At 37.8% G+C, this 27,824-nt stretch overlaps 1 protein-coding gene across 9 annotated transcripts in view; it reads left to right on the top strand.

The window, feature by feature from the left end:
- Positions 1 to 27,824, top strand: part of frya (furry homolog a (Drosophila)) — a 91,187-nt gene that overhangs the window by 39,356 nt on the left and 24,007 nt on the right. For 5 of the 9 annotated variants that reach the window (XR_009206958.1, XM_058413151.1, XM_058413145.1 and 2 more), the window contains exons 9-37: positions 941 to 1,033; positions 2,172 to 2,270; positions 3,499 to 3,600; positions 3,776 to 3,879; positions 5,275 to 5,383; positions 6,864 to 6,950; positions 7,156 to 7,327; positions 7,785 to 7,917; positions 8,750 to 8,857; positions 12,236 to 12,491; positions 13,372 to 13,554; positions 14,128 to 14,211; positions 15,146 to 15,405; positions 15,500 to 15,689; positions 15,834 to 15,958; positions 16,515 to 16,572; positions 17,640 to 17,731; positions 18,226 to 18,398; positions 18,880 to 19,040; positions 19,657 to 19,767; positions 19,996 to 20,150; positions 21,403 to 21,502; positions 21,597 to 21,771; positions 21,872 to 22,131; positions 23,155 to 23,301; positions 24,400 to 24,568; positions 25,816 to 25,906; positions 26,083 to 26,165; positions 26,637 to 26,787. Coding sequence is in view for 8 of the 9 variants with exons in the window: in XM_058413151.1 (XP_058269134.1) it covers positions 941 to 1,033; positions 2,172 to 2,270; positions 3,499 to 3,600; positions 3,776 to 3,879; positions 5,275 to 5,383; positions 6,864 to 6,950; positions 7,156 to 7,327; positions 7,785 to 7,917; positions 8,750 to 8,857; positions 12,236 to 12,491; positions 13,372 to 13,554; positions 14,128 to 14,211; positions 15,146 to 15,405; positions 15,500 to 15,689; positions 15,834 to 15,958; positions 16,515 to 16,572; positions 17,640 to 17,731; positions 18,226 to 18,398; positions 18,880 to 19,040; positions 19,657 to 19,767; positions 19,996 to 20,150; positions 21,403 to 21,502; positions 21,597 to 21,771; positions 21,872 to 22,131; positions 23,155 to 23,301; positions 24,400 to 24,568; positions 25,816 to 25,906; positions 26,083 to 26,165; positions 26,637 to 26,787 (4,031 nt within the window). In the remaining variant the exon portion in view is untranslated. The remainder of the gene's footprint in view (positions 1 to 940; positions 1,034 to 2,171; positions 2,271 to 3,498; positions 3,601 to 3,775; positions 3,880 to 5,274; positions 5,384 to 6,863; positions 6,951 to 7,155; positions 7,328 to 7,784; positions 7,918 to 8,749; positions 8,858 to 12,235; positions 12,492 to 13,371; positions 13,555 to 14,127; positions 14,212 to 15,145; positions 15,406 to 15,499; positions 15,690 to 15,833; positions 15,959 to 16,514; positions 16,573 to 17,639; positions 17,732 to 18,225; positions 18,399 to 18,879; positions 19,041 to 19,656; positions 19,768 to 19,995; positions 20,151 to 21,402; positions 21,503 to 21,596; positions 21,772 to 21,871; positions 22,132 to 23,154; positions 23,302 to 24,399; positions 24,569 to 25,815; positions 25,907 to 26,082; positions 26,166 to 26,636; positions 26,788 to 27,824) is intronic. The other 4 variants (XM_058413146.1, XM_058413148.1, XM_058413152.1 and 1 more) reach the window with 1 other exon arrangement.

Genomic DNA, 27,824 nt, shown 5'->3' with positions numbered 1-27,824 from the left:
TAAGATCATAAACTTCACATTTTGTGCATTTATCAAATACAGTATGCTATATAAACAGTACAGTCTGTCTTAGAACATTGCAAGCAAACGCATGTTTTTTTCAATGGGTGGAAAAATGAGTTTGCGAAATGTGATCTCTGCCATATTTGACTATTAAGGACGTATGCCAGAGCGTTCCAACGACAACAAATAATCTCACACTTACTAACAGTTTTAAATATGTGTGAACTTAGTAGGTGTGTGGCGTTATTGGATCCTTTCAACGATGTCAAAATAATCATCGCACTGAGCATATAAAAAGACGCTCACGCAAAAGAGAGGAAGTGAAAGTGCACCAAAAATGCTAAATAAAATGACAAATTTTAACAAAGATAACTGACAATGCTATTGGTATTCTAACAGAAGTGATATTTCTATAAAAAAAAAACTTTATACAAATTAATGCTAAATGGGTTGAGTCTTTGGGTTATTGAATAGAAAGTCATGGTTTAATCACCAATACTGCCAAGCTGCAAGTCTCTTAACCCTTTCTGCTCTAAGGCACTGTATACTGGCTGACAAATAAATAAAGCTTATAATTATGTGTTTATATACATATTTTAGATTTAAACATGAATAAAGCTTCATATACAGTACATTCAGTACATAAAGGCTTATTTCTACCAAGTAGTTGCTGTCACTACAACTCCTGAGACAAATGACATTGATTTTGATAGATTTTGCCAAAACGTGGCCCATTCATCTGTGTTCATGAGACACTTCATACTGAAAGTGATCCCCTGATGACAGTCAGCGACAAAGACAGATTTCATATGTATAAATGCAGTACAATCATTTACAGTAGAGTTGCATTGGGATGTTGTTGAACTGGTGCTGTGGGTGAAGTGATTAGTACGGCTCAGAGCAGGCATCTGAAACCCCACTATGTTCTCTGTTACAGGAGTGTGCACAGTATTTCCTGGAAGTGAAAGACAAAGATATCAAACAGGCTCTGGCTGGTCTCTTTGTGGAGATTTTGGTGCCTGTTGCAGCAGTAAGTGGAGAAGTATTGGCTCAGGTGCTACAAATTCTGACTTTCTGCTTGTATAAGTCTGGGGCAAATAAGGAAATGAAGGTCAGATTTGAACCTGTTATGGGTTTCTGCTTGTCCATGATGGTTAAGCATTAAATGTTCTATGTATGTAGAACCCTACAGAACTTTTCAATGCACAGAAATCACACGATGAACCATTTCACTTTGGTAAATAAATAAATAGAATTTAAAAAGAACTTTAATAAAAATGGTTTGATTAATGAAAACAGATCCAAATTAAATGTAAATGAATTAATGGATATTATGCCATCTTATATATAGTGTGTCAATATTTAGGTTTTGATTTAATGGCCTCTAACGGATATGTGATTAGCTTTGTTCTGAATCTGGTGCAAGTTTAATGACACATGAGTAGAGAGGGACTGTTTTACATTTTATATGTTTTAAGTACAGTGTATGACCAAAGGTTTGTGGACACCTGACCAGCTGTCCTTGAACATCTCATTCTAAAACCATGGCCATTAATATCTTTTTTTTGTTTCAATAGCCTCCACTCTTCTGGCTTTACATTAAATTGTATAATGTTGCTGTGGGGATTTGCTGTTCAGCCACAAGAGCATTACTAAGTGAATGCTCTGAAGTAATAAGGAGGCCTGGTGCAGGTCATCCCAAAGGTGTTCAGTGTGGTTGAGGACAAGGCTCTGTACAGACCACTTTTTCTTACACATCGAATTCAGCAAACATTATTTTTATGGAGCTTGCTTTTTGCACAGGGGTATTGTCATAATAAAACAAGAGTGGGCTAGGCCTCGGAGGTCTGGTCAAGAGAAATCTTGATGCTAGAGCAGCAGTTTGGGTGAAGAACCATATATGGTCGGATGATTTGGAGGCAGGAAAAAAGAAAACTAAATACTTGTAATGTAGTGAATAGTTGTTGAGAATCCCTTAACATTTTATATGTTTTACTTATGTATTAACAAAAATTTGTTATCAGTGTGTTATCATTGGTACCATCTGATTTACTCTATATTCAAGAAACAAACTCGTAATACATTATTTATAACACGAGCTATATTATGTATTCTTGTGGCTGTACCTTGTTTGGCTGACCCCTTGTTCATTTTTCTTTTAATGGCAGGCTGTGAAGAATGAAGTCAATGTTCCTTGTTTGAGGAACTTTGTGGAAAGTTTATATGATACAACGCTGGATCTGTCTTCTAGGAAGAAACACTCTCTGGTTAGAAGCTATCTCTGTATAGCTCTCATTCTGTTTCAGAAGTAGAACCTTGTTTTCTGTTTACAATGTGGAAATAATTGTTGACTCTTGACTCATCTGATGTTAATAACACCTAATATATTGTGTCTTTATTTAAATTATTATCTATGAATAACATGATTCAGGGGCGTTAGGATTTAGCTGGAATTTTCTTGTGAAGGTTGTTCACAAAAATGCTTGATTTTCTTTTTAAATGCACAGCTTACAGAGTGTCTAGTGCTTTTTCTTATGAATAGGCAAAATTCCAAGCAGAGGATTCTTCTTTTAAACTCGTACCAGTGAAGACCCATATGTAATGACTTTCTATGATAGCTGTACTCATGTTTCACGTACGTAAATTGAAGATTGCTTTGGCTGAACGTTTGTTGAGATGACGTTCCATGATGAGTCTTGGCCCAAATCTGCATAAACTGCAGTCATTATGAGATACTGCAGTCTCCGCTAAATATCACAGAATTTGCTTGATTTTGTGTTCATTTCTGTGTAGAGATTTGTTTATGGAATTAGACTGACCAGGCATAACATTATGACCACCTGCCTAATATTGTGTTGGTCCCTCTTTCGCTGCTAAAGCAGCCCTGACCCATCATGCACTGTGTATTCTGACACCTTTCTGTCAGAACCAGCATTAACTTCTTCACCAATTTGAGCAACAGTAGCTCGTCTGTTGGATCGGATCACACGGGCCAGCCTTCACTCCCCATGTGCATCATGAGCCGTCCATGACCCTGTCTCCGGTTCACCACTGTTCCTTCCTTGGACCACTTTTGATAGATACTGACCACTGCAGACCGGGAACACCCCACAAGAGCTGCAGTTTTGGAGATGCTCTGATCCAGTGGTCTAGCCATCACAATTTGTCCCTTCATCAAACTCAAATCCTTACGCTTGTCCATTTTTACTGCTTCTAACCCATCAACTTTGAGGACAAAATGTTTTGACTTGCTGCCTAATATATCCCACCCACTAACAGGTGCCATGATGAGGAGATCATGAGTGTTATTCACTTCACCTGTCAGTGGTCATATTGTTATGCTGATCGGTGTACATTGTACTTGGGAAATTATTAGAATATAGAGGTTTTTAGACATATTTTTATAAAATAAATGAAAAGGTTTTCATAAAAGTCCAAATACATACACGTTTCTGTTGGAAAACATCCTGATTATCTGTCGGTCTCTGTGCTCAGGCTCTTTACCCACTCGTCACATGCTTGCTGTGCGTCAGTCAGAAACAGTTCTTCCTCAACAGATGGCATGTCTTCCTCAGCAACTGTCTCTCAAATCTGAAGGTAGTGGATGTTGCCCTTCTTATACTTTGTACTTATCTGTAATTACTGTATTATTGAAAAGGTGGTATTTAAACACAACATGCTGTACACAGGAGTTTTTATTTCCTTGCATACACCGTATCTGTATTTAAATGTGATTCAAAATTGTATTAAAAAAATTGTATCGGTTGTGCAGAGCAAAGACCCGAAGATGGCCCGTGTAGCACTGGAGTCTCTCTACCGTCTCCTCTGGGTTTACATGATCCGTATCAAGTGTGAAAGCAACACTGCAACACAGGGGTGAGTGTGCACGTGTGTTGTGTAAGATTACTGCAGTTAAAACCCCACTGAGAGCCAGACCTGGGCAGAGCCACAGGAAGTGGTGTTTACGTCATCATGCCTGCTCCATCAATGCCATCTTTCTTGGTGGATTATAGGCAGGCTGGAGCAGTGAAATAAATAACATACACTCTGTACCCCACCCAGTGGCGTCACTGTGTGTGTGTGTGTGTGTGTGTGTGTGTGTGGAGAGAGACTAAATGAACTCAGTGCCTCAGTGTAATTAGTGAAGGAGGGCCAGGAGCGGGTGGAGGACAGAAAAAGGAAAAGTCTGAGAACTTGGCTAACAGCCTTATTTGGCAATGGGTTTGGATGCAAACAATGAATGGTTCCATTTTGGACCCTAGACGTTTGTTTGGACCTTTTTTAGTCAATGATTTATTAGGTTTACTAAAATAACTCAGTGGATTCAGTTTGAGCTATCGGGTGTTCATTTAGTCCACTATAACTGAATAACTGCAGTAGCACTTTAATGAGATGGACTGAGGTACAGTCTCAAACACTGAGATTATAACGAACTATTATTTTTCTATTAGATATGAAAAAACGAGTAGAGTTTTATGACACTTAATACCACAGTGTTGTATTGTCAGATCTGATTAGTCCGAAGGTCAATTCATTTTCTATAGCAGCAGCTCTGACAATAATTCTAGCTGTTTATATGTAAAGGGTTTATTTTAATGTGCTTGTTCTAATACCCTATTGCTTCTGTAGCCATGATTTATCCATAACCCTGTAAGCAATAAGCAATAAGGCAGGTATAAACCATGCCACTGGACTGATGTGCAGTCACACAAAGCACTGATTCATTTCTAATAGCAAACACTCTAGCTCTCTTAGTGCATTAGATACATTTCTTTAGTGTGCATTATATCACATTTTGTTTGGTCTTTTGTGTTTACTCTACTGTGCTTTGGGGTTGGGTTGGCGGTTGATTTAGTGGTCTTTAGTCACAGGCTATAGGAGTCTACATCTACCCCAGCTAACCTCTAGCATAATGAAGTTGCTTTGTCACTTTAGCAGGCTGTAAAGATATGAGCTGGGATTAGCACATTGCAGGTCAAGCAGTTGCCCCAGGCACTTGGAAGCTGTCACTGTACCACACACCCACACATGTAGACACACGTTACTACCATGAGCTAGTGCCATGGGGTCATGCCAGGATTCTGCCATACACTAATTACCCCAAAATAGAACTGAACTAAACTTAGAAGAATTGAGTAAAATTCTCGGTACTGTAACGTAATCCTTGTTATTTCTGTCGCTGTGACCAGTGAAGACTTTATTTAATAATTATATAATAATATTTTTTTCTTTGATAACAATAATTGATACACTGTAATTTTTTTTTAACAGACGTCTTAACAATATCGTCACTACGCTGTTCCCGAAAGGGTCCCGGAGTGTCGTCCCAAAAGACATGCCACTTAATATCTTTGTCAAGATCATCCAATTCATTGCACAGGTAAAGAAAATACAAATGCAACATTCCAACTAACACCCAGACCCCCCTCCCCCCAAATGAATTACATGCAAAACCTAATCTAGGCCTGCTTTCTTATTTTTACAAATAAATGCTGCCAACACATTGATAAAACTATCAGACAAAGGTTTTGTATGTAAATCTGTATTTTATAATATGTAAATCTGTATTAATAATACTAGTACTAGTATTTTATATTTATATTATTAATACTAGTAAATAATTTATAATTAAGGAAGTATTTAATTAAATAGTAAATAAGTAAAAAGTAAGTAGGTAAGTAAGTAGCAAGTAGTAAATCTGTAGTAAGTCAATAGTAAATACGTTGTACGTAAGTAACAAGTAAGTTAATACTAAATAAGTAGAAAGTAAGCAAGTGAAAAGTAAGTAGGGAAGTAAGAAGCAAATAAATATTATGTAAATAAGTAGTAACTAAGTATACGAGTAATTCAAAAGTAAGTAGTAAGTATATAGTAAATAAGCAGTAAATAAATAGTAAGTAAGTAAATAAGTAAAAAATAAGTTTGTAAATAGACAATGAGTAGTAAGTAGGTAAGTCAACAAGTAGTGAGCAATTAAGTAAGTAAAAAGTAAGAAGGTGAGTAAGTAGCATGTAAATATTCTGTATCAAATAAGAATGTGAGTTAGTAGCAAATATATATTAAGTAAGCAAAAAGTAGGTAAGTAGCAAATAAGTAAATAGTAAATATGTAGTAAGTAAATCAAATGTGAGTAGTAAGTATATAGTCAATAAGCAGTAAATAAATAGTAAGTAGGTAAGTAAGTAAGTCAAAAGTCAGTTTGTAAGTAAGTAGTAAGTAGGTAAGTAAATAAGAAGTAAGCTATTAAATAAGTAAAAAGTAAGAAGGTGAGTAAGTAGCAAAGTAAATATTCGGTAAGTATCAAATAAGAATGTAAGTTAGTAGCAAATATATATTAAGTAAGTAAGCAAGTAAGTAGTAAATAAGTATGTGAATAAATAAGTAAATAAATAGTAAGAAAATCAAAATTAATAGTAAGTGTATAGTAAATACGTAGTAAATAAATAGTCAGTAAGTAAGTCAAAAGTAAGTTTGTAAGTAAGTAGTAAGTAGGTAAGTAAGTAGTAAGCAATTAAGTAAGGAAAAATAAGAAGGTAAGTAAGTAGCAAGCAAATATTATGTAAGTATCAACTAAGAATGTAAGTAAGTAGCAAATATATAGTAAGTTAGTAGTAAATAAGTAGCAAATAAGTATATAAATAAGTAAGTAAATAAATAGTAGATAAGTAAGTCAAAAGTAAGTAAATAGTAAATAAAAAGTAAATAAATATTAAGTAAGTAAGTAAGTAGAAAGTAGGTAAGTAATACATATTTAAATAAAGCCCATTTTATAAGTTAAAAAAAATTAGGTGTAAACCTGTTTCACTGCCAGCGTGACGGTGTTAATTATTTTATTTATTTGTTTTACTGTGTTGTTACAGGAAAGGCTTGATTTTGCCATGAAGGAAGTCATCTTTGACCTGCTGTGTGTTGGGAAGCCGGCAAAAGCTTTTAGTCTTAATCCAGAGGTACATTAATTATAAAGTAATTGTTACACTAAATCAATATATTCTGCATTGTCTTGTGTTGTGTGTGTTATGTTAATGGTGTTGCAGTTCCATTTCATCCACTGATGCTTTCAGTACAGAATGCAGTAAAGTGACTTACTCACTGAATGTATTTGAATGCCATTACGTTATCTTCTTTTTTCTAATGCTTCTGTGTGTACATTAGAGGATGAATATAGGCCTGCGTGCATTCCTCGTCATCGCCGATAAGCTGCAGCAGAAGGACGGAGAGCCGCCCATGCCCAACACGGGGGTCACTCTTCCATCCGGGAACACACTACGGGTCAAAAAAACATATCTGAGCAAAGCGCTCACTGATGAGGAGGCCAAACTTATAGGTGACTGATATACAGCATGCGTATCCCATGTAAAAATGAGAAATCTCTACTGTATACTGCATATAAATTATACTGTAAGACTCATCAAATTAAAAAAAGTTTGTTTGTTTATTTGTTTGTTTATGTGTTTGATCTATTTATTATTATTTTTTATTCATTTATTTATATTTTTATTATTTGATTTTTTGGTTTGTTTTTTTTGTAAAGTGTAGGCATGCATGATTAAAAAATGCATGTAAACAGTACCTAACAGTTTATAGATAGTTTATAAGCCTAAATAGTGAAGTTAATTCTGTATAAGAAGTTTAAAGCAGATTCTACCTAAAAAAAAAAAACAATAATAAAAGATTTAAATAAAAAGGTTTTCCAGAAATTTCGTATGAGTTATTTATGTAACTATAAGTAAAAAAAAAAACTCAAATATTTGTTATCTTTTATCCCATTTTCTGCCATGTAGGAATGTCCCTCTATTATTCCCAAGTTCGGAAAGCCATAGACAACATTCTGAGGCATTTGGATAAAGAAGTGGGTCGCTGCATGATGCTTACTAATGCGCAGATGCTTAATAAGGAACCAGAGGACATGATCACGTGAGTATGACACACAGCATGCCAGATTTACGTATAAGGACCTGTTTGTTAGTCAGTCATTTGCATCTATAACATTTATTTCAACGGGACTATTAAACATAACAAATAAGTTTAATTTCACAGTCTGGATATGATTACTTCACTTTACTTTAAAGAAGGCTTAAGTTCCATCCACTATGCAGTATTACATTGTGTTATAAATCCCTGAAAACCTTTTTTGTGGATTATGTAGATAATAACTGTTAATTTGTTATCATAAACCATGTAAACCACATTAATTTAAGTATAAACACATTAAACCACTGTCCCCAAGAATCTCAAAATCTTCAAGATAAAATGCATTCATGGAATGTGCATACATTTCTATCCTTAATTAGATGGATTTTTTGATTCCCTATAACACTGCATGCTGTTTTCTTGACTAAATAATAAAGAAGTAATAATTTCACATCATTTCTTATGATGAAAAAGTCATTTTAAGAGTTTGTTTTCAGTATAACATGTATATATAAATTGAAACAACATCCGAAAACTAGATATTTGGTTTTATAAAATACGCAAATTTATGCATGTTCCAATATACGAAGCAGCTGCATTTGCATAAATAAGAGCCAGTAAAAACTGCCAAAGATTAAATATGACATCTGTTATTTCAGAAAGTTACCCAATTTTCCTGTAGTGCCTTTCCTTAAGTGCCTTAGATGGCTGTTTAAAGTACAAATTATAATTATAGTAATAAACACACTTTATGACTGCACATTTTTTTCCATATTGCTGTGATGGTGGTATTATATACTTAAACTGTATTTTTTTGTCTGTGTTTGTGTGGCAGAGGAGAGAGGAAGCCCAAAATCGATCTGTTTAGGACGTGTGTAGCTGCCATCCCTCGCATCCTGCCTGATGGCATGACCAAGCCCGAGCTCGTTGACCTGCTATCTCGGTGAGTCAGTGATCTTGAGAAAGATATTGAGTGGCAGGTCTTATAGGACAGCACTTTGGAGATCCTTTCGGAAACAGCGTATTGACAATATTGTTATGACGTCTATTTAAAAAAACAAAAAAAATAACAAACGGTAAATACAAAATACAGTGTTTTTATCAATTTATCAAGACAAATTAATTAAACAAGAATTACTGACATACATTAGGCTTCACTGGTAACAGCCACAGAAATAACAGGGATTATGTTACAGTATCTTGGGAATGTTCCTCAATTCATCTAAGTTTAGTTCAGCTCTATTTTGGTGGTAATTAGTGTAGGGCAGAATCCTGGCATGACCCCATGACACTAGCTTTATTTAAGATTACGGTAGGAACGTGCGTCTGTGTGTGTGTGTGTGTGTGTGTCGAGGCTAGGTGATGGGGTTAGTGTGATGTGGTCTGACATGAAGAGGAGTTACTGTTATCACCTATAAGTTGATTATTATTGCCAAAAATTACAGTTTGTAATTCATTAATAAAAAAAAAAAACCCATCAAGCTTTTTACTGCTAATGATTACATCAACTTTATGATATCACTTGCAGGAAATAGTCATTACATCACCAGCTTCTCTTTTCTCCACTTTCATAAAGTTAGAAAACAAAGAACAGTTTTTCATGTTAGAGAGAAACCGGAAATGTGAACAGCGCTGTTCTTGGTGACCATTACACTGCTGGTGAAAGTAATCCAGCTCGGAAAGCTGCATTTTATCCCTCAGTTTTTTATCAAATCTTAATTCAGACTTTCTAGTGAAAAATGCTGAAATATTATCTGCTGCTGAATTATTAGGATTATTACCCATAATGATTCATTATGTTAGAAAATAGGGCTTTACAGAGGGGATAGGTCTTCACTCTGGGCACGCTTGCTTTGGAAAGAATCCTAGTGGGATTTTTCCCAATGCCCTCTGCAGCGTTGACCTCGCTGGATTCTACTGAACCTTCAATAAATGAATGTTCCTCTTACCTCATCACAAATGCCCGTAATGAACACAACCATTTCAACTCGCCATGGTTTCTTTTTTATTACAGTAGTGCCCCTTTTTATGCCGTTTCGACTTTACGTCGCTCATCCTTAAATATTAAATTAAAGAATTTAATCCAATTTACGGCGCTTTACACAACCTTTCATCGGTCCCTCCGGCACATAGTAACAATGAAAAATGGCTAATAAAACCGAACTAAACAAAATTATTTTTATAAAATAAGAAAATGCAGAACATGCATTCATAGGTCATTATAGGGAACATATACAGCACTTCGTAGGGGCAGTTCCGACTTACAGCAAAAATCTACTTACGTCACGTCTCTTGGAACCAATTAATGACGTAGGGCGGGGTATGACTGTATATTGGTCCTATTATGCACAGCAAGGCAACTCTTCTCTTCTGTAACCCACAACTTTCCTCTGTCACTCATGGTGCACACGTGTTGTGAAAACTAATAATGTCGACTTCGGCTAAATTATATGCACAAGAGGAAGCACAAAGGCACAAATGCACGGCTAATCTGGTTTCTCAGACTCCTGGGTAAAGGGATATCTTGCTGGCTGCTGGCTAATTTGGACGTCTCAATGCAATCTGATAGCTGAACTGCTCTAATTGGGTCTAATTCCTCATGTTTAAAGGATTAGGTTTATTTGAGCAGGTTTATTTGAGTGCAGGTGATACCCTCAAGTGCTGGTTTCCTGCTGCATGCAACGTAATAGAAAATTCATTATTTATACACTCAAATGTTGAGGTAGATTTGAAGTGAAAAATAAAGGATATCTGTCATATGTAACTAATATTTAGTAATGAATATGTTACAGTTGAAGCAGGAGATATCTGAGCAGTTGAAGGTTTAAGGGTTTTGCTCACTGATGTGTGACCCAAAGCCTTAAACACTGAGCTACCAGATTCCTTGTATGAATTTAATGCTATTTCCAAAATCTATTGTCTATGTAAAGTTTCCAAAAATCCACTCTGCTCCTGATAAATTAACATTAAGCTTGTAATAATTGTGTAAATCTATTATTTTTGTAAAATGATGCCATTCTTAAAAAATTCAACTTCATTAGTCTTCAGAAAGGAAACACATCAAGTACATTAAAACAATAATAATTAGGTGTAAATTATCTTCAAGTTGAAGCCATGAACGTGTGGATAAAACATAAAAACAGTATGTTACTCCCTTTGTATAATTAAATATGCAGACACTCTCAGGTTATTTTGTAGATTTTAACCAGAGCAGTGTTGAATTCTTGATTAAGCCTCCTGGTGGGCCAGTGGCAGGATCCCACGCTCTCATTGCCGTGGCCCGGGTTCGATTCCTGGGCAGGGAGCTAACCCAGCCACTGGAGAGTTAACTCTCAGTGCTGGTCCCAAGCCCGGGTTAAATGGGAGAGTTGTCTCAGGAAGGGCATCCAATGTAAAACCTGTGCCAAATTAAAACATGCGGACCAAATGATCCGCTGTGGCACCCCCAAATACGGAGCAGCCGAAAGGACAACAACAACAACAGTGTTCTTGAATTGTGATTGGTCAGAAGGCTACAATGCAAATTGCATATAGATATTAATGTCCTCATTCTTTGTATAGCAACAACACCTTTCTCATTAATGCATGAATAAAATGTGTAAAAGCACTGAAATTCTGTCAGGAGATATTTCTTTAGTATTTTTGGAAGGAGTCTTCAGTGTCAGTGCTTTGGCTTTACTTCTCTGGTACTAGATTTAGGATTTCTTTCTTTAGACTTAGGACTGGCAATGTTGTGCTTTATGTTTTCTCAACATGACAAGTTGTGTATTTTACATTCAAGTGAAGAAAATGAGGAAAAAAAGGGGCTGGTGAGGAAATTTTTTCAAAGATTGTATCATATAAACTCCATCATCCAGGCTGGTTTCTGATTTGATTATTTTTATTTTTTATTATTTTTTGTTTATTTATTTATTTTTTGTTGTAAACCAAAATTTTCCATTATTATTATTATTAGTATTATTATTATTATTATTATTATTATTATTATTATTATTAGTATTATTATTAGTATTATTTTATTTATTATTGTTGTTTTTGTTTTATAAGTATTATAATTATTATTTTCATCAGTTATTATTATTATTATTATTATTATTATTATTATTATTTTATTTATTATTGTTGTTTTTGTTTTATAAGTATTATAATTATTATTTTCATCAGTTATTATTATTATTATTATTATTATTATTATTATCATTATTATTTCTGTATTGTTATTGCATATTTGCAGCTGTCTTGTGATTGATTGCTGCTTAATTTGTTTACTCAGTGAAAATGTAGTTAGTCTAGTGCTTGACTCTTTGTGTCTTGTGAATAGGTTGACCATCCACATGGACGATGAGCTGCGTCTGATAGCCCAGAATTCCCTTCAGAGTCTGCTGCTGGACTTTTCTGACTGGAGGGAGGAAGTGCTGCTGGGATACAGCGGTTTCCTGCTGCGAGAGGTTCAGGACACACAGCAGACCCTTCTCCACTCCTCCATCAAACTGCTCCTGCAGCTCCTCACCCAGTGGAGACTCGCTCTCCTCACATCCAGCAAGAGCACAGAGAACCCCAACATATGCTCGAGCGAGGTAACGCATCACTAATTACTCTTATATTTATGCATGCTAACTTGATTAAAGTTGGTCAGTATGATCCTGGGGATGTGGTTGCTTAGTGGCAAAGATGTTGGACTAATGATGGTTGTGAGTTTGAATCCCAGGTCCAACAAGCTGTCACTGCTGGGCCCTTGAGCAAGGCCTTTAACCCTAAATTGCTCAGTTGTATAACAATAGGATAGAATGTAAGTGGCTCTGGATAAGGGCGTCTGCCAAATACCAGAAATGTAAATGTAATGTGTGATGACAAATGAACAATGTGAGCTTTTATTGGTTTTGGAGTTGAGGTTAAGGTGGAGATGCAGATGGTGGGTGGTGTCAGAGTGTCATGAAGATGATTCACACCTTTTTGTTGCTCTAATCTCCGTCCAAAAACCAAAAAACTATCCAAAATCCATTAACTACGTCATTTCGTGTTTGTATAATGAATTAAAACAGAAGATTTATAGAACTCAGTTGACACGAGTGTGTCATGTCGACATTTTTGTTTGCTTAATTGCGTGTGTGTGTGTGTGTGTGTGTGTTTGGGGAGGTGCATATGTTGTTATATGTGTGAATTGTGAAATGTGTGTACTGTTACAGAGTGTATGTGAATGTGTGCGTACATGGATTCATGTTTTCATGTATTTGTGTGCATGTGCATATTGTATTACTCCTGTGTGTATACTTTGTATGTGTGTATCTTTGTGTATGTTTGTGTGTTCATACATTTAAATGGTTGTGAGTGTGGGTGTGTGTGAGCGTGTGTTTGTGAGGGAGAGAGAAAGATCTATATCTGTAAATATGTATATACTATATGTTTTATATCTGTGTGTATACTATCTGACTGTGTGTGTGTGTGTGTGTGTGTAAGTTATTACAGGGTGTGTCCGGCTCCAGGCACCGTGCTGACGCTGCCCCTTTCTCGACGGTGTTGCGTGCTCTCGAGGGTCTCGCTCTCGTGCTGCTCTGCTCCTGTCACACTGCTACACGCAAACTAGCCGTGTCTGTGCTCCGCGAGCTCCGCCTCCTCCTGCTCACAGTCTCACACTCTGAGGTTAGAGCACACACACACCCCTCATTAAATTTATAATACAATCCACCTGAGAGACCTGGGAGAATTAGGGTGTGTGTAGACTGATTTCTCCACAGGTTATGATTGAACAGATGTTAATTTCCTGTGATTTTATAATTGACAAAAGACCTTTTATTTTACTTTGACAAAAACAAGGCAGATTCAGACATGACCTAAATCACAAATTAAAAAATTACCCACCAAAAAGAAAAAGAAAAAAAAACCCTTGTAAAACTAATCCCATCTGAACAGGGTTTAATCTGCTGTAACAGTATTGCTAATTTACCACATGGGGCAGCTAACTGCCTTAACGGGTAGGTGGAGTTTTTATGACAGTCATAAAAATGCAAACAGTTGTAGTCATATTACAGACATAACATTACAAGAAGTACGCAAAAGAATGATCAACTAGAAATTCCAGCATCTGACTGAGGGTTTAATAAGGAAGGCACAGGCCAAGGAAAATGTTATAAACCTGCTACAGACATTAAAAAAAGAGGGAAATTTAGAAGTATTTATGAACACAAGCGTGTGGTGGATGTGTGTGTTGGACAGGATGATGAAAGGCCCATGCTGGACGTGCTGGACCAGGCGAGCCCGGTGGTGCTGGAGAGCTTCACACATGTGCTGAGCGATTCTGTAAGCAATTCTCAGTGTGTGTGTGTATGTGTGTGTGTGTGTGTGTGTGTGTGTGTGTGTGTAGTTTAACTCAGCCTCCTGCACAGAAGCAGCCTCTGTATAGCCACAAAGTCTTCTCTGTTCTCACATTTGCACAAATTAGTTTGGCCTGTCCAGCCTCTGTTTATGGATTAATACTCAGTTTCATACACTGTGTGTGTTGTGGACTGTACAGAGACTGTGTGTTCAGTGCTGCAGAGAATCATCACTTACTGCCAGGTCCAAACGTCTGAGTGCATGTTATTTGATTAATCATCCTAGGTACGATTCATAAAATTCTCAGATCTGATTGGTCAGATCACAGGTTTAGATCAATATGCTCGTTCTAATATATTAGTATCTAATACACCAACAGCTGATTGACAGATTACTGCACAGTGAAATTCTTTCTTCATATATCCCATCTTTGGAGGGTTGGGGTCAGAGCGCAGGGGTCAGGAACCTGGAGCAGGGGTTTGAGGTTGAGGGCCTTGCTCAAGGGCCCAACAGTGGCAGCTTGGTGGTGATGGGGCTTGAACCCCAATCTTCCCAGAGCCTTAACCACTTGAGCTACCTAATAGGGGCAGTGATAGCTCAAGTGGTTAAGGCTCCAGGTTGTTGACCTTATAATAAATTGTGTATTTCTTAATATGGAAAAGAGTATTTAGCATTTTTGGAAGTGTTAAAGTTACAGATAAAGTGGAAACAAACGGATAAAAGGTATAAGATGTATATAGTTCTTTAAGACTGATCTTACATTCAGAAATGACCAATTTGGTAGCTCTGGGGAACCTTTACCCTTTATTAAAAATCTCAAGCATAAACTTATATTTGTATCATTTATCTCATTACCATGTCTAGTCTTTATTTTATTTTGCTATAACTCTGTGTGTGTGTGTGTGTGTGTGTGCGTCAGATATCGATGCCTGCTGGACATCAGGCTGACCTGCAGTGGTTAGTGGAGTGGAGTGGGAGTCTCCTCAGCAGTCAGTACGATGTATGCAGCCCCTCGTCGGTGTGGGTGGTGGCTCAGTGGGCTCGGGACCCTTGGGCCCTTTGCCTCTTCAGCTTGCTGAGACAGGAACATCTGCCCAAGCAGTGTCCTACAGCGCTGAGCTACGCCTGGCCATACGCCTTCACCCGTCTGCAGCTGCTCATGCCTGTGATCGATCCCAGGTGAGACACAGCTCTTTCAAGTGAAACATAAATGCTGAATAATATAATAAATCATTGATGCCTAAAATCGTTTTTTTCAATTAATCCCTATTAGCAACCCACCTAATACTAAAAAGATGAGTGCAGTGGGTTCAGGTGACAACTATGTGTCTCTGTGGAGGAACTACCTGATCCTGTGCTTCGGTGTGGCCAAGCCGAGCATCATGAGCCCTGGCCATCTACGAGCCTCCGCTCCAGAGATCATGACCCCTACTAGTGAGAACAGCAGCAGCCATGACTACAAGGTGAATTAACAGATATTACAACATGTCTGAGCTTCACTGGCTGTGTGTGTGTATTCAGTTTTGAAAGTTTTAAGTATTGTATGTTCAGCTGATACTGTATAGATCATAGTGTAATGATGTGTGTGTATGTGTGTTATGAATCAGGTCGTGGGCACACCGTCAGTAGCATGGCTATTAAAGCAGCTCATTCCCTTGATGCGTTCCGAGAGCATCGAGATCACAGAGGCCCTGGTGCTGGGCTTCGGTCGCACAAACTCACTCATTTTCAGGTTTGTAAACCATCCAAAAGATACCATTTTCTAACCAGTGCCCTTATTTATCAATACATTGCTAAAAGAATCAAGTACACACCAAATACTAGTTTGTTGAGTACATTCTGTATAGTCAAAGACACACTACTTATGCATCATGTGCACAGTTTATAATGCATCACAACAGACAAAGTGTAATTCATACTTCTAGCAATGCATAATGTCTTCTGAAAGCATTATAATGTGATGATATATGTGCAGTTTATTATAGTTAAGTAGCTTTTATGTGTCAGATATACATTACTCACAGTGAAATGCTTTCTTTGCCTAGCCCATTCTTGGAGGCTTGGGGTCAGAGCACATGGTCAGCCATGATGCAGCACCCCTGGAGCAGGGGGGTTGAGAGCCTTGTTCAAGAGCCCAATGGTGGCAGCTTGGTAGTGCTGGGGCTTGAACCACAATCTTCTAATCAACAACCCAGAGCCTTAACCCCTTGAGCTACCACTGCCCTAGACAGCATAGAAACATAATATATTGCTGTACTTTTGTTGAATTTGTTATGCATTTCTTTCAGAGAACTGATCGAAGAATTGCACCCTTTGATGAAGGAAGCACTGGAAAAGAGACCAGAGGTAACATTTACATAAGATTTATACATATGGAGAAATCCAATCCAGGCATTGTGTTAGCGCAGTCAGTTTATTATAAGGTTCCTATGAATCAAGTGTTCATAATGCTTTATAAATGTATTTAAGTGTTATTAAAACAATACAGCCCTGTATCACAAATTCAGTGAGTTCTTTAGGTTTTTGAAGGATTTTCTTCATACATTTGTCATTCCTTTGGTTTGATTTTGCTCTTGTCCTGACCCTTGTCATTCTACTGGTTAATTGTCTTAATGTGTTCACCTGTTCTGTGTGAATTCACTTCACTTCTGAATTCAGCGGTCATCTTGTACATAAGCTAGGAACATACACCGATCTGGCATAACATTATGACCAGGTGAAGTGGATAACACTGATGATCTCCTCATCATGGCACCTGTTAGTGGGTGGGATATATTAGGCAGCAAGTGAACATTTTGTCCTCAACGTTGATGTGTTAGAAGCAGGAAAAATGGACAACTTTAAGGATTTGAGTTTGACGAAGGGCCAAATTTTGATGGCTAGACCACTGGATCAGAGCATCCCCAAAACTGCAGCTCTTGTGGGGTGTTCCCGGTCTGCAGTGGTCAGCATCTATCAAAAGTGGTCCATGGAAGGAACAGTGGTGAACCAGAGACAGGGTCATGGGCGGCCAAGGCTCATTGATGCACGTGGGGAGCGAAAGCTGGCCCGTATGATCTGATCCATCTGATGAGCTACTGTTGCTCAAATTGCTGAAGAAGGTAATGCTGGTTCTGATAGAAAGGTGTCATGAGCACTGTTTTGGCAGCAAAAGGGGGACCAACACATTTTTTAGGCAGGTGGTCATAATGTTATTCCTGGTCGGTGTATACAATACCAAGATACCTTAGAATGCCTGAGACATATAATATAAATACTTAGATACAGTAGTGTGAACATGAATAAAATTTTATAGAGCATGAGTGCAGTGTCTATTCCCTTTCTATTTCATTTCTGTTACAAAAACAACATGATGCATTCTTTATGGATACAATTTCCTGCAATCACCCAGCTCTTGTTATGCTTGTTATCAGAATAAGAAACGGAGAGAGCGAAGAGATCTCCTGAGGCTCCAGCTGCTCAGGATTTTCGAGCTGCTGGCCGATTCTGGGGTTATCAGCGACAGGTTAGAGGAATATGTTCAACTGTATCTCACTGTACTTACTGGATGTGTGTGCTTTGTGTGTTTTTTTAATTAATATTAGCCTTCCTATTGCTTGATTTCTTGGACAAGCCAAGATATCTTGTCAAGTCATTCACTGCCGTCCTAAAATCTTTACCAAAGATAATATGTTTACATTTTTTCTTTATTAATACTTTCAAAATGGCTTCATATTCACTCTATACATGCACATTTCATAGTGCATGACTTAAAAGCATTATATACCACTATACAGCCCCTTTAGTGCATGTGTTTCTACAGTAGAAATCCATTAAAAACTAGTGATCAACTATTGAAAGAGCTCTTTATAAACAAAGCTGATTCCATTTCTAGGAATGATACTTTATCCTAATCATTTTGGGAAAGATGTTTATGACACCCTATATTTTCTATTGAACTGCATTTTTATTGAATTTTCCTGTCCTTTCTTTCTCTGTCTCTGTCTCTGTCTCTCTCAGTACTAATGGAGCACTAGAACGTGACACTCTGGCTCTCGGCGCTCTCTTTCTGGAGTATGTGGATCTGACCAGGATGCTTTTGGAAGCTGAGAACGACAAAGATGTAGAGATACTCAGAGACATCCGAGCCCACTTCAGCTCCATGGTGGCTAACCTCATACAGTGTGTCCCTGGTAATGACCAAACTCAAAAAATAAAAGAGTTCCCTCTGTGTAGAACCTAGAGGCGCATCTGAATGAGGACAATGTGACTGTTGTTCCTGAGATGAGACTCTCCATGATGGAACAGAAATGTGGCAAATGATTTACTCCAAGCTGTTCCTATTATTAAATGACTAACTGAAATGTTGCCTTGCTGTGTGTCTGATAGCGGTTACGGATCTCTTCCCAAAATAGCAGAGATTATACTGATGTCATGGGCAAAACTACAAGCTGTACTCGGCTATTTCAGACCTCCTCTTAAAGAGACACAGACGAGCATTCAGATTTCACAATCAGTACCAAATGTTATGTTTGCGTCACAATATCAGCCATTGTCTGAACCAGAGTTCACGTACTGCTTGTTATGTAAATTCTAAAAATAGCATCCTCCATGGTAAATGCTTTACTACAAAGGTTAAATCTGACTCACAGTGACATCTTTCTCTGTCTCCAGTGCACCATCGACGCTTCCTGTTTCCACAGCAGAGCCTACGACATCACCTCTTCATCCTCTTCAGCCAATGGGCTGGTCCTTTCAGCATCATGTTCACTCCACTGGACCGCTACAGCGACCGGAACCATCAAATCACTCGATATCAGTATTGTGCCCTGAAGGTAAAGGAACACTGAGTTAGCAAGATTTTCTTTGGATTTTTTAAATTTTTTTTTTTTTTTTTTGATATTTGGGTCTATTTACAAGAAATATAAATAACGTATTAAGGGAATGGGAGAAAAAAAGTTTTTTTAATGTTTATTAGAGAAGGTGTTCCAGTATCAGGGTATCTATAATTCTGAAAGAACACTCCAGAGCCAAAATAGTTTATGTATGTAGAATTATATATAGAGTTATAAAGAGAGAGAGAGAGAGTTCATATATTGATGTCAAATCACAAGAATGTATTAATATACCTTATATCCTTATACTAATACCAGTACAACTATATTTACTTCTATTATTAACAGTACTAATATTGCTAATACTCCTCCTCCTCCTCCAACTACTACGACTACTCCTTCTACCATTAATATTAATAACCACCCAAAAATACTGAGACCCACAAACATAAACCTGTACTTAAATCCACAAATGCTGCTAAAATTATTAATTATTATGATAGCAATTATTACTTATTAATTATTATAAGTATTCTATGCTTTGGTTTCCAATCTCACATTCTCACAGTAATATGTTTGAAGACTAAACATGTCCTTGTTCCCCTGTTTCTCTCAGGCCATGTCGTCTGTGCTTTGTTGTGGTCCAGTGTTTGACAACGTCGGCCTCTCTCCAGACGGCTACCTCTACAAGTGGCTGGATAACATCTTAGCTTGCCAAGATCTGCGGGTACATCATCCATTACAATCTCAAAACATTGCAATAATAATGACCATTCCTTTGTCTGTATCTGATCAGTGGGAAATCAGCTGTGGTTATATTATTGTGCTGCAATGGAGTCTCAAACGTGGGGGGGGGTTGTTATCCATTCAAGGGTTCACGTTATTGAAGATTTTGAGCTAAAAAAAAATCAAAATGATTAATGAGAATTATTTAGCACTGTGATGTTCCCTGTAGGTTCATCAACTAGGTTGTGAGGTAGTGGTGCTCCTGCTGGAATTGAACCCAGATCAGGCCAATCTGTTCAACTGGGCCATGGATCGCTGCTACACCAGCTCGTACCAGCTCGCCTCGGGCTGCTTCAAAGCCATCGCTACTGTCTGTGGAAGCAGGTGGGTTTGGAATTAAACGTGTGCATGCAAGAGTGTGTTTCCTCAACATAACCTGCAGTAAGATCAAATACGGATGCTGCTAATGAGTAATAAGGTTTTTACAGCTAAGGTTTAAGGTGTAAGAGGTGTCTTAATTCCAGAGCACTTACAAGATACAAGATTTGTTCATGTGCTTTCAATTTTAAAGCACAAAAGATTCACTCTGTACTCTAACAGTGACTTTTAACAACTCAACATGGTCCATTTTGCTTATTATGCAAAATGAAATTTGCATGGTGTAGCAGCATTTAAAGCGAGCGTCCCATGCGCTGTGGAAAATCAACAGGCTTGTAATTCTCAGACAATTGTTTGCAGGAGCATTTATACAAGATATGTATTCACTTATATAGAAAACCACATCCTACAAGAGCACTTGAGTTTACATTTCCAGCATTTGGCAGACTCCCTTATCCAGAGCAACTTACATTTTATAAGTTTTTATACAACTATGGGTTAAGGGCCTTCCTTAAGGTCCCAGCAGTGGAAGCTTCGTGGACCTTCCGATCAGTAGTCCAACTCCATAAGCATTAAGCTACCACATCCCATAGTTGCTGTAAATATACAGTATGAATGCTCTGTAGTGTGCTGGCTTCAATATAAATCATTCACCTTTTAACTGGCAATTGGATAACACTATGTTGTATACAGATTATGGCAGATTGAGGTGATATTCCAGCAGAAAAGAATAGATTAAGCTATACTCAAAAGACTAGTCTGTGTAATTAGTCATTGCGATAGGAAATAGGGACTGTGTGATTGGTTCGGAGACTGGGAATTTGAAGATGTTGTAGCTCACCATAGAGAAACATGACACATCAAAGTTATGAGAAGGTCTTAATTTACAGTTTGTATCTATACACCTGTCTATATGATAAATATCAAAAATAGGCATTTTCATATCATCATATTTGTGTATGTAAGATGAAGCATACACTTTATTTTCAGCCTTTTAAGTATTCCTACATTTCTGAGGAGTGTCTGAACCATGTAGTTCTAATTATTGTGTCATCTTGCATACTTTTACACAAAGAGCTTCATTTAGTGCAATCATGTGTAGTAAAATTGCTGTGCTAAATTTAGTCACTGCGTGCACTCTTGGCATTTGCAGGGGTGTGTCCATGATGTGTATCGTCTCTAATCTGTACTATGTTATCCAGAAATAAAGAATTATTTGCCTGAACTTCATTTTAAAAGTGATATTTTTTTCATGCAGAAATTACCCATGCGACATCGTAACCTTGCTGAATCTCATCCTCTTCAAAGCGTCAAACAACAGCAGAGAGATCTATGAGATTTCTATGCAGTTAATGCAGGTGATTATGGATGAAAATCACTCATCAACCAAAAAATTAACCATGGGATGTATCAGTGTATCATGGATTAAATGTGTGCACTCTGTTGCATTAGCAGATTCTGGAGTCTAAGCTGTGTGTGTACTCTAAGAGGATAGTGGACGAGAGGAGTAGCGGGATCCTGTATGGTACACACAGACCTTTGCCCCCCCTATACAGTCTCTCTGTTGGCCAGCTCTCTGCCCAGCTTGCCAGGATGTACCCAGAACTCACCCTGCCGCTCTTCTCAGGTAGGTGATTAATGTGTGTTAATGTCTTGCTGTTTCCCAAAGTACAAAACTCATACGCAACCCTTCCTTTTCTCCTGTTGTCGTGATCCATCATCTCCAGAGGTCAGCCAGAGGTTTCCCTCCACGCATACCAATGGGAGGCAGGTGATGTTGTCTTACTTGCTGCCGTGGCTCAAAAACATCGAGTTGGTGGACTGCGGTGTACTGCCTGTTACCTCCACCCCTGCCCTCCCAGTAGAGGAGAAGAGAAGGCGGGGTCCCTGTATAGCCCCTCCCTCATTACACCTCCCGGGTTCCGGTTGGGGCTCAGCACAAGCAACTTCACTTGTCCTTAACAACCTTATGTTTATGACTGCTAAGGTAATCCATAATGACATTGTCGTAATTGTAATTTTACAGAGGTAAATGAAATTTTGGAAAATTGTCATAGCAATAACAATGTAGTTACAAGCAAAAGGCAAAATACAGTTAACAAAATCTCTAGTATACGCGGAATTATTGGAGTGATCCATTTCCAAACTAGAACCATTTTGGGCAGCTAAGAACCCTTAATGACGAAATACACTTTCCTCACATATACAGTACATTACATGTAAAGAAATGTCTTGTCTTCACATGCTGTGTACCAGCTTGTTAAGAAGCTGGGGTCAGAGCACAGGGTCAGCCATGATATGGGATCCCTGGAGCAGGAAGAGTTAGGGGCCTTGCTCTAGGGCCCAACAGTGGCAGCTTGAACTGACAACCTTCTGATCAATATCTTAGAGCCTTAACGAATGAGCCAAAACTGCTCACCACTTCCACCAGTTGCATAATTATGCAGAGAATCCCTTTCTCACTCCATTTCTAAGCGTGTACTGTATTGTAAATAGAAAATAAACCTTATCTTTTTTTTAAAAAATGGTGGAATGTGAAATTTTGTCTCAAAATTGAAGCTCTTAAAGCTTCTCTGATGGTTTCTCTGAGGGAATTCTTAAAGGTTCTTCTATGTAGAACCCTATAACTGTGTTAAAAGTGTTTCAAACTAGAACCCTTTAAGGGGGACCAAGAACTCTTGATTAAATGAAGAAGCCCTTCAACAGAACAGTCTAAGAGTAAAGACAAAAGAAGTATGTGAATTATTGGGCTTCTGCAAAAACTCTTAGGGTCAAGTGGTGCAATACATGAGGTGAGAATTAAACTCTGATGAAGTAAGATAAAATGAATAAAGTAAATAAAGTTGTTAAAGAGATATTTATCTCTTTGATGACTTTGTACCCTTCTTCTCCTATCTATTTATATATATATATTTTTATATATATATTGTGCTTCATTTTCTTGTTGTTGCGTAATTTGATTAAATAATGAACCAATGGAAAGTGCATTACTTTCTTTTGTGCATGTCAGTATGGTGATGATGTGCCAGGCCCAGAGATGGAGCAAGCCTGGAACGCTGTGATCTCTAATGAGAAATGGAGCAATAACCTGCGTACGACCTTGCAGTTTCTCATCAGCCTGTGTGGCGTCAGCAGCGACACCCTTCTCCTACCACATGTGAGTCCTGTGTGACTACACAGCATGGAAATACAGTTACTTCAACTAACTGAAATTTTGCTTGTGTTTGTTTGTATTTGTAAACCCTCATCACTAGGCAGTTTTTTTAAGGCTGACTTTATCACGATTGTTTGCTATTGTCACAGTTAAAGGGTGGAGGTAAGGATGTGTGTCATTTGAAAATAGAATTTAAATAAAAGCTCATGTTAGACAACACCTAATATTAGAACCGGCAGTGCCGAGGTGCTTAAGCTACAACACAAGAATCCAAAGCATGTCACACATCAACATGGGTCTATTTTCATGCAGACACGAGCATGACTTAAGAGAATAACGCCCATTCTATATATAGGTTAATTTGGTTAAGCCAGTTTATTTCCTGTTCTCACCTGTTTCTTTTAATGAGCAGAAATTACGTGAGCTGCTCTACATTTCCACATTTTAACTAAGAGCCAATGCTAATGAATTTTTCCATTTCTAACAACCCAGTTGTCAATATTTCTAGTATAAATACAGTACTTCAAGTACTCTCCAAGTACTAACTGACTGAATTATTCTATCAAAAAGTTAACAGAATTAATCAAATACCCAACAAAATTAATTAAATGTGAATAAATAGTCATGTTAGTGCATACAAAGACATTTTCAGCATTTATGCAAAAGTTTAAGGAGAGCCTGCTTATTGATGCTCATGGATGTGATGGTCAGGTGGCATAAAATCAGGAGACGATTCAGAATCAGTGTCAGTACTGTTACAGACAAACAGCATCAGAACTGTAATATTTGGCTAATTAATGTTATTTGTTTGTACAGTATATATGTGTACTAGGGTGCCAGGAAGTGATATCCTAATACTATAGTAGAATGTAAGAAGCAGGGAGGGACAATATCCTGGGTTGGTGTTACCCCTTGCCACACCTCATGATAATATATTCATTGTTTTTGTTTAAATTTACTAACCGCACCAGTAGTCCTGACAATACCATGAACAGTTCATTACCATCACCATCCAACATCATAGTCTTGTCATTTATATAGACTTTTATGATGCAATCCATTGAGACTTTTTTGTCTCTATTTCTCTTTGTGTCTCCTCAGATTAAGAAGGTGGTGATCTATCTGTGTCGGAACAACACCACCCAGACAATGGAAGAGCTCCTGTTTGAGCTCCAGCAGACTGACCCGGTCAACCCCATGGTGGTGCACTGCGACAATCCCCCGTTTTACCGCTTCTCAGCCACCAGCAAAATATCTACTACAACTTCTGGTATACATTATACATAGGCATCATTTTTAATTTCACACAGCAAATTTAACTCTCCTATTATTCTTGGGGTCAATTTGACCCCATTCAATGTTTAATGTCTCTAAATACACTACCAGTCAAAAGTTTGGACACACCTTCTAATTCCATGGTCTTTCCTGATGTTTATTTCTTTCTACATTGTAAAACAATGCTGAAGGTGGCCGAAATCCACAATAATGTCCTTTGAACAGTTGATATTGAGATATGTCTGCTACTGATGCTCTGTAAAGCCTTCATAACGCCTCTAATCTGAGGTGCTGTTAATTGGTGATTTCTGAGGCTGGTCACTCTAAATGAACTTCTCCTCTGCAGCAGAGGTCAGTTTTGGTCTTGCTTTACTGGGATGGTCTTCATGTGAGCCAGTTTCATCATGGTGCTTGATGGGTTTTGCAAATGCACTGGACAATACTGTTCTTGCAAGAACTATTCCAGAACACCTGACCTTCGTGTCTTAAAATAACAACTGACTGTTTTTTGTTGTCATTACATATGGATTACTTAAGTCCATGTGTGTTATTTCATAGTTTTGAAATCTCCAGTATTGTTCTAGAATGTAGAAAATAAATCCCTAAACAAAAAACATTGAATTAAAAGGTGTGTCCAAACTTTTGACTAACAGTGTATATCTTTGACATATTTTTTTTTTGCTTAATATTTAATGACTTTTGCTAATTTAATGGAGGCAACCAGGTAGACATAAAATTATCATGATGATATGTTTTCAGTGTCCTGTACACATTTTCAGTTTGACCCCAGGCTGTTCATCTGCTTTGGTCTTTTTGGATAATATTGAGGTCCCTATAACAATCAATTTTATAATCTGTAAGAACATTACTCTGCTTTAGGGCCCTAACCTAACATAAACATACCTGTGATCCACTGAGAGATTACACAACATGGGTGAGGGAAAAAGTCATGTTACTATCCTTGACTTTCCAAAGTTTCCAAATCTGAGGTCAATCAGTGAGATTTTATGCTGATTTGTAAATAATCTTATAGTCACACAATAGTAATTCTGGGTGTTTAGGAGACTCGGGTGGTGGGGTGGGTTGGAGTTATGTTTTATTTAAAAAGCTGTTTAAGTAATCAACAAAGAAACATTAATTACCTGACAAAAAACCTGGATAAAAATTATATCCTAGAGGTTTAAAGGGCAAAATATGCTTGTAAATGTGAGGATAAAAGGAGTGTTAAAACCATCTGTACAGGTACGACCTCCAGCAGCAATACAGTTATCGCCATCCAGGAAAACAATCCTGACAACGATGACCCAAAAATGGCAAAAGAAAGTGAGGACAGGTAAAGCAGTGACACCTGCCACATTATCACAAGCATGCATGAACACTTAAAATATCTGCTGCAGCATGTGCAACAATAATTCCACCCAGTAAAATGATCTAAAACCTTTTAATTGCTATATTGTGTGACAAATTCCTGACAAGCGGGTCTGTGTGTTATGTGTTTATTTGCCCCAGACTCAAAAGTATGATGAGGGCTCATATCCGTCTGGAGTCTCGTTACAGCAACAGCTCGGGAGGCTCATACGACGAGGAGAAGAGTGAGTGAACTTCACTGAATTGTGCTGTTGTATGCGAGGAGACTGAATGAGGCCCGAATGCAGCCTGAGGCCCGGTTTACATATACTGTGTTAATGCATGTTCGCTTTGTGACTCGCAGACGTGGATTATGGGTAAAGCTGAAGAGGAGGAAAAATCTCAGTTTATTTGTAAAAATCTTTACTCTATTAGTTTCTCACAATGGTGTCTTTAATAAAAGGTTTCCTGTATGATAAAACGGCTCTGGACTGAACTGAAGGTCAGGGTTCAAGCCTCTGCGCTACCAGATTTGGGCTTCTGAGCATGGCCCTTAACCCTACCTGCTCCAAACATTTTTGTCTTTTTTGACAATGCACTTTTATTTATTTATATATTTATTGAGCTGTGTAAAAGCTAGCATTAGTAAAGGATAATGTATGTAAAAATATGTCATAAAAATACAGTAAAATGTACATTTGCTCCTTGACATGCAGATGAGCCTCTCCCACCATACGCTGGTTGGCTGATGAACGTCCTGGAGACCAATCAGCCGCTGCCTTTGCCCATGCCGGCTAACGGAGGTTGCTGGGCCCCTCTGGTCGACTTCCTGCCCGAAACCGTGACCCTGCGTGGGCCGTTACACAGGTTACACCGGTTATGCTTTTTATGTTTAGAGAAAACATTAAGTTCATTAAAAGAATTCATGCAGTTGCTCCTGGTGTGTGCTGCTTGTTTAGTGCAGCAGATGTATATTTCTTGATTATCACACAGTCAAGGGTTAAAAGGAACGATAATTGATGACAAAAAATTGTTCTAGAAATAATGTTCTGTGGCAGATTTCATGTCTTGTGAAACAAAATGTCTTTGAGGCAAAAAGATTTTATATTAAAGAAGATTTGTGTTTCTGAGAAACATCTAAGTAATAAAGCTTTGAAAAGTTATGCTTTTCATAGCATTAGTTAATTCGCTTAATTAATTAAATCATCATTAAATCAAATTTCATTAATAGGTTTCATTCTTATTTTTGTAATAAAGGCTATATGTTCTGTCTGTATACAGCCTCCTGAAAAATAATAATGACACCCAACCATGAAATTTGTTTTAATAGTGGGTTAAATGTCCGAACGTAGACTGTCCGGTCAGTAAGGTGAAAATGCACAAAGCTGCTTCTTTGTTTATCTTTTTTTGTTTTGTTTTTATTTTTATTTTATTTATTGTAAAGTTAATTTTATTACTACACAGATCAGGCATAACATTATGACCACCTGCATAATATTGTGTTGCTCCCCCTTTTGCTGCCAAAACAGCCCTGACCCATCAAGGCATGGGCTCCACTAAAGCCCTGAAGGTGTGCTGTGGTATCTGGCACCAAGATGTTAGCAGCAGATCCTTTAAGTCCTGTAAGTTGCAAGGTGGGGCCTCCATAGGTACTAACATGGATACTTACAGGACTTAAAGGATACTTTTGATAGATACTGACCCGTGCAGACCGGGAACACCGCACAAGAGCTGCAGTTTTGGAGATGCTCTGATCCAGTTGTCTAGCGATCACAATTTCAAATCCTTACACTTGTCCATTTTTCCTGCTTCTAACACATCAACTTTGAGGACAAAATATTCACTTGCTGTCTAATATATCCCACCCACTGACAGGTGCCATGATGAGGAGATCATCAGTCTTA

The sequence above is a fragment of the Hemibagrus wyckioides genome, linkage group LG17 (genome assembly GCF_019097595.1).
Source record: "Hemibagrus wyckioides isolate EC202008001 linkage group LG17, SWU_Hwy_1.0, whole genome shotgun sequence".
NCBI classification, from domain to species: Eukaryota; Metazoa; Chordata; class Actinopteri; order Siluriformes; family Bagridae; genus Hemibagrus; species Hemibagrus wyckioides.
Note: the sequence above shows the minus strand (reverse complement) of the source record. Positions and strands in the feature narration are given on the sequence as shown.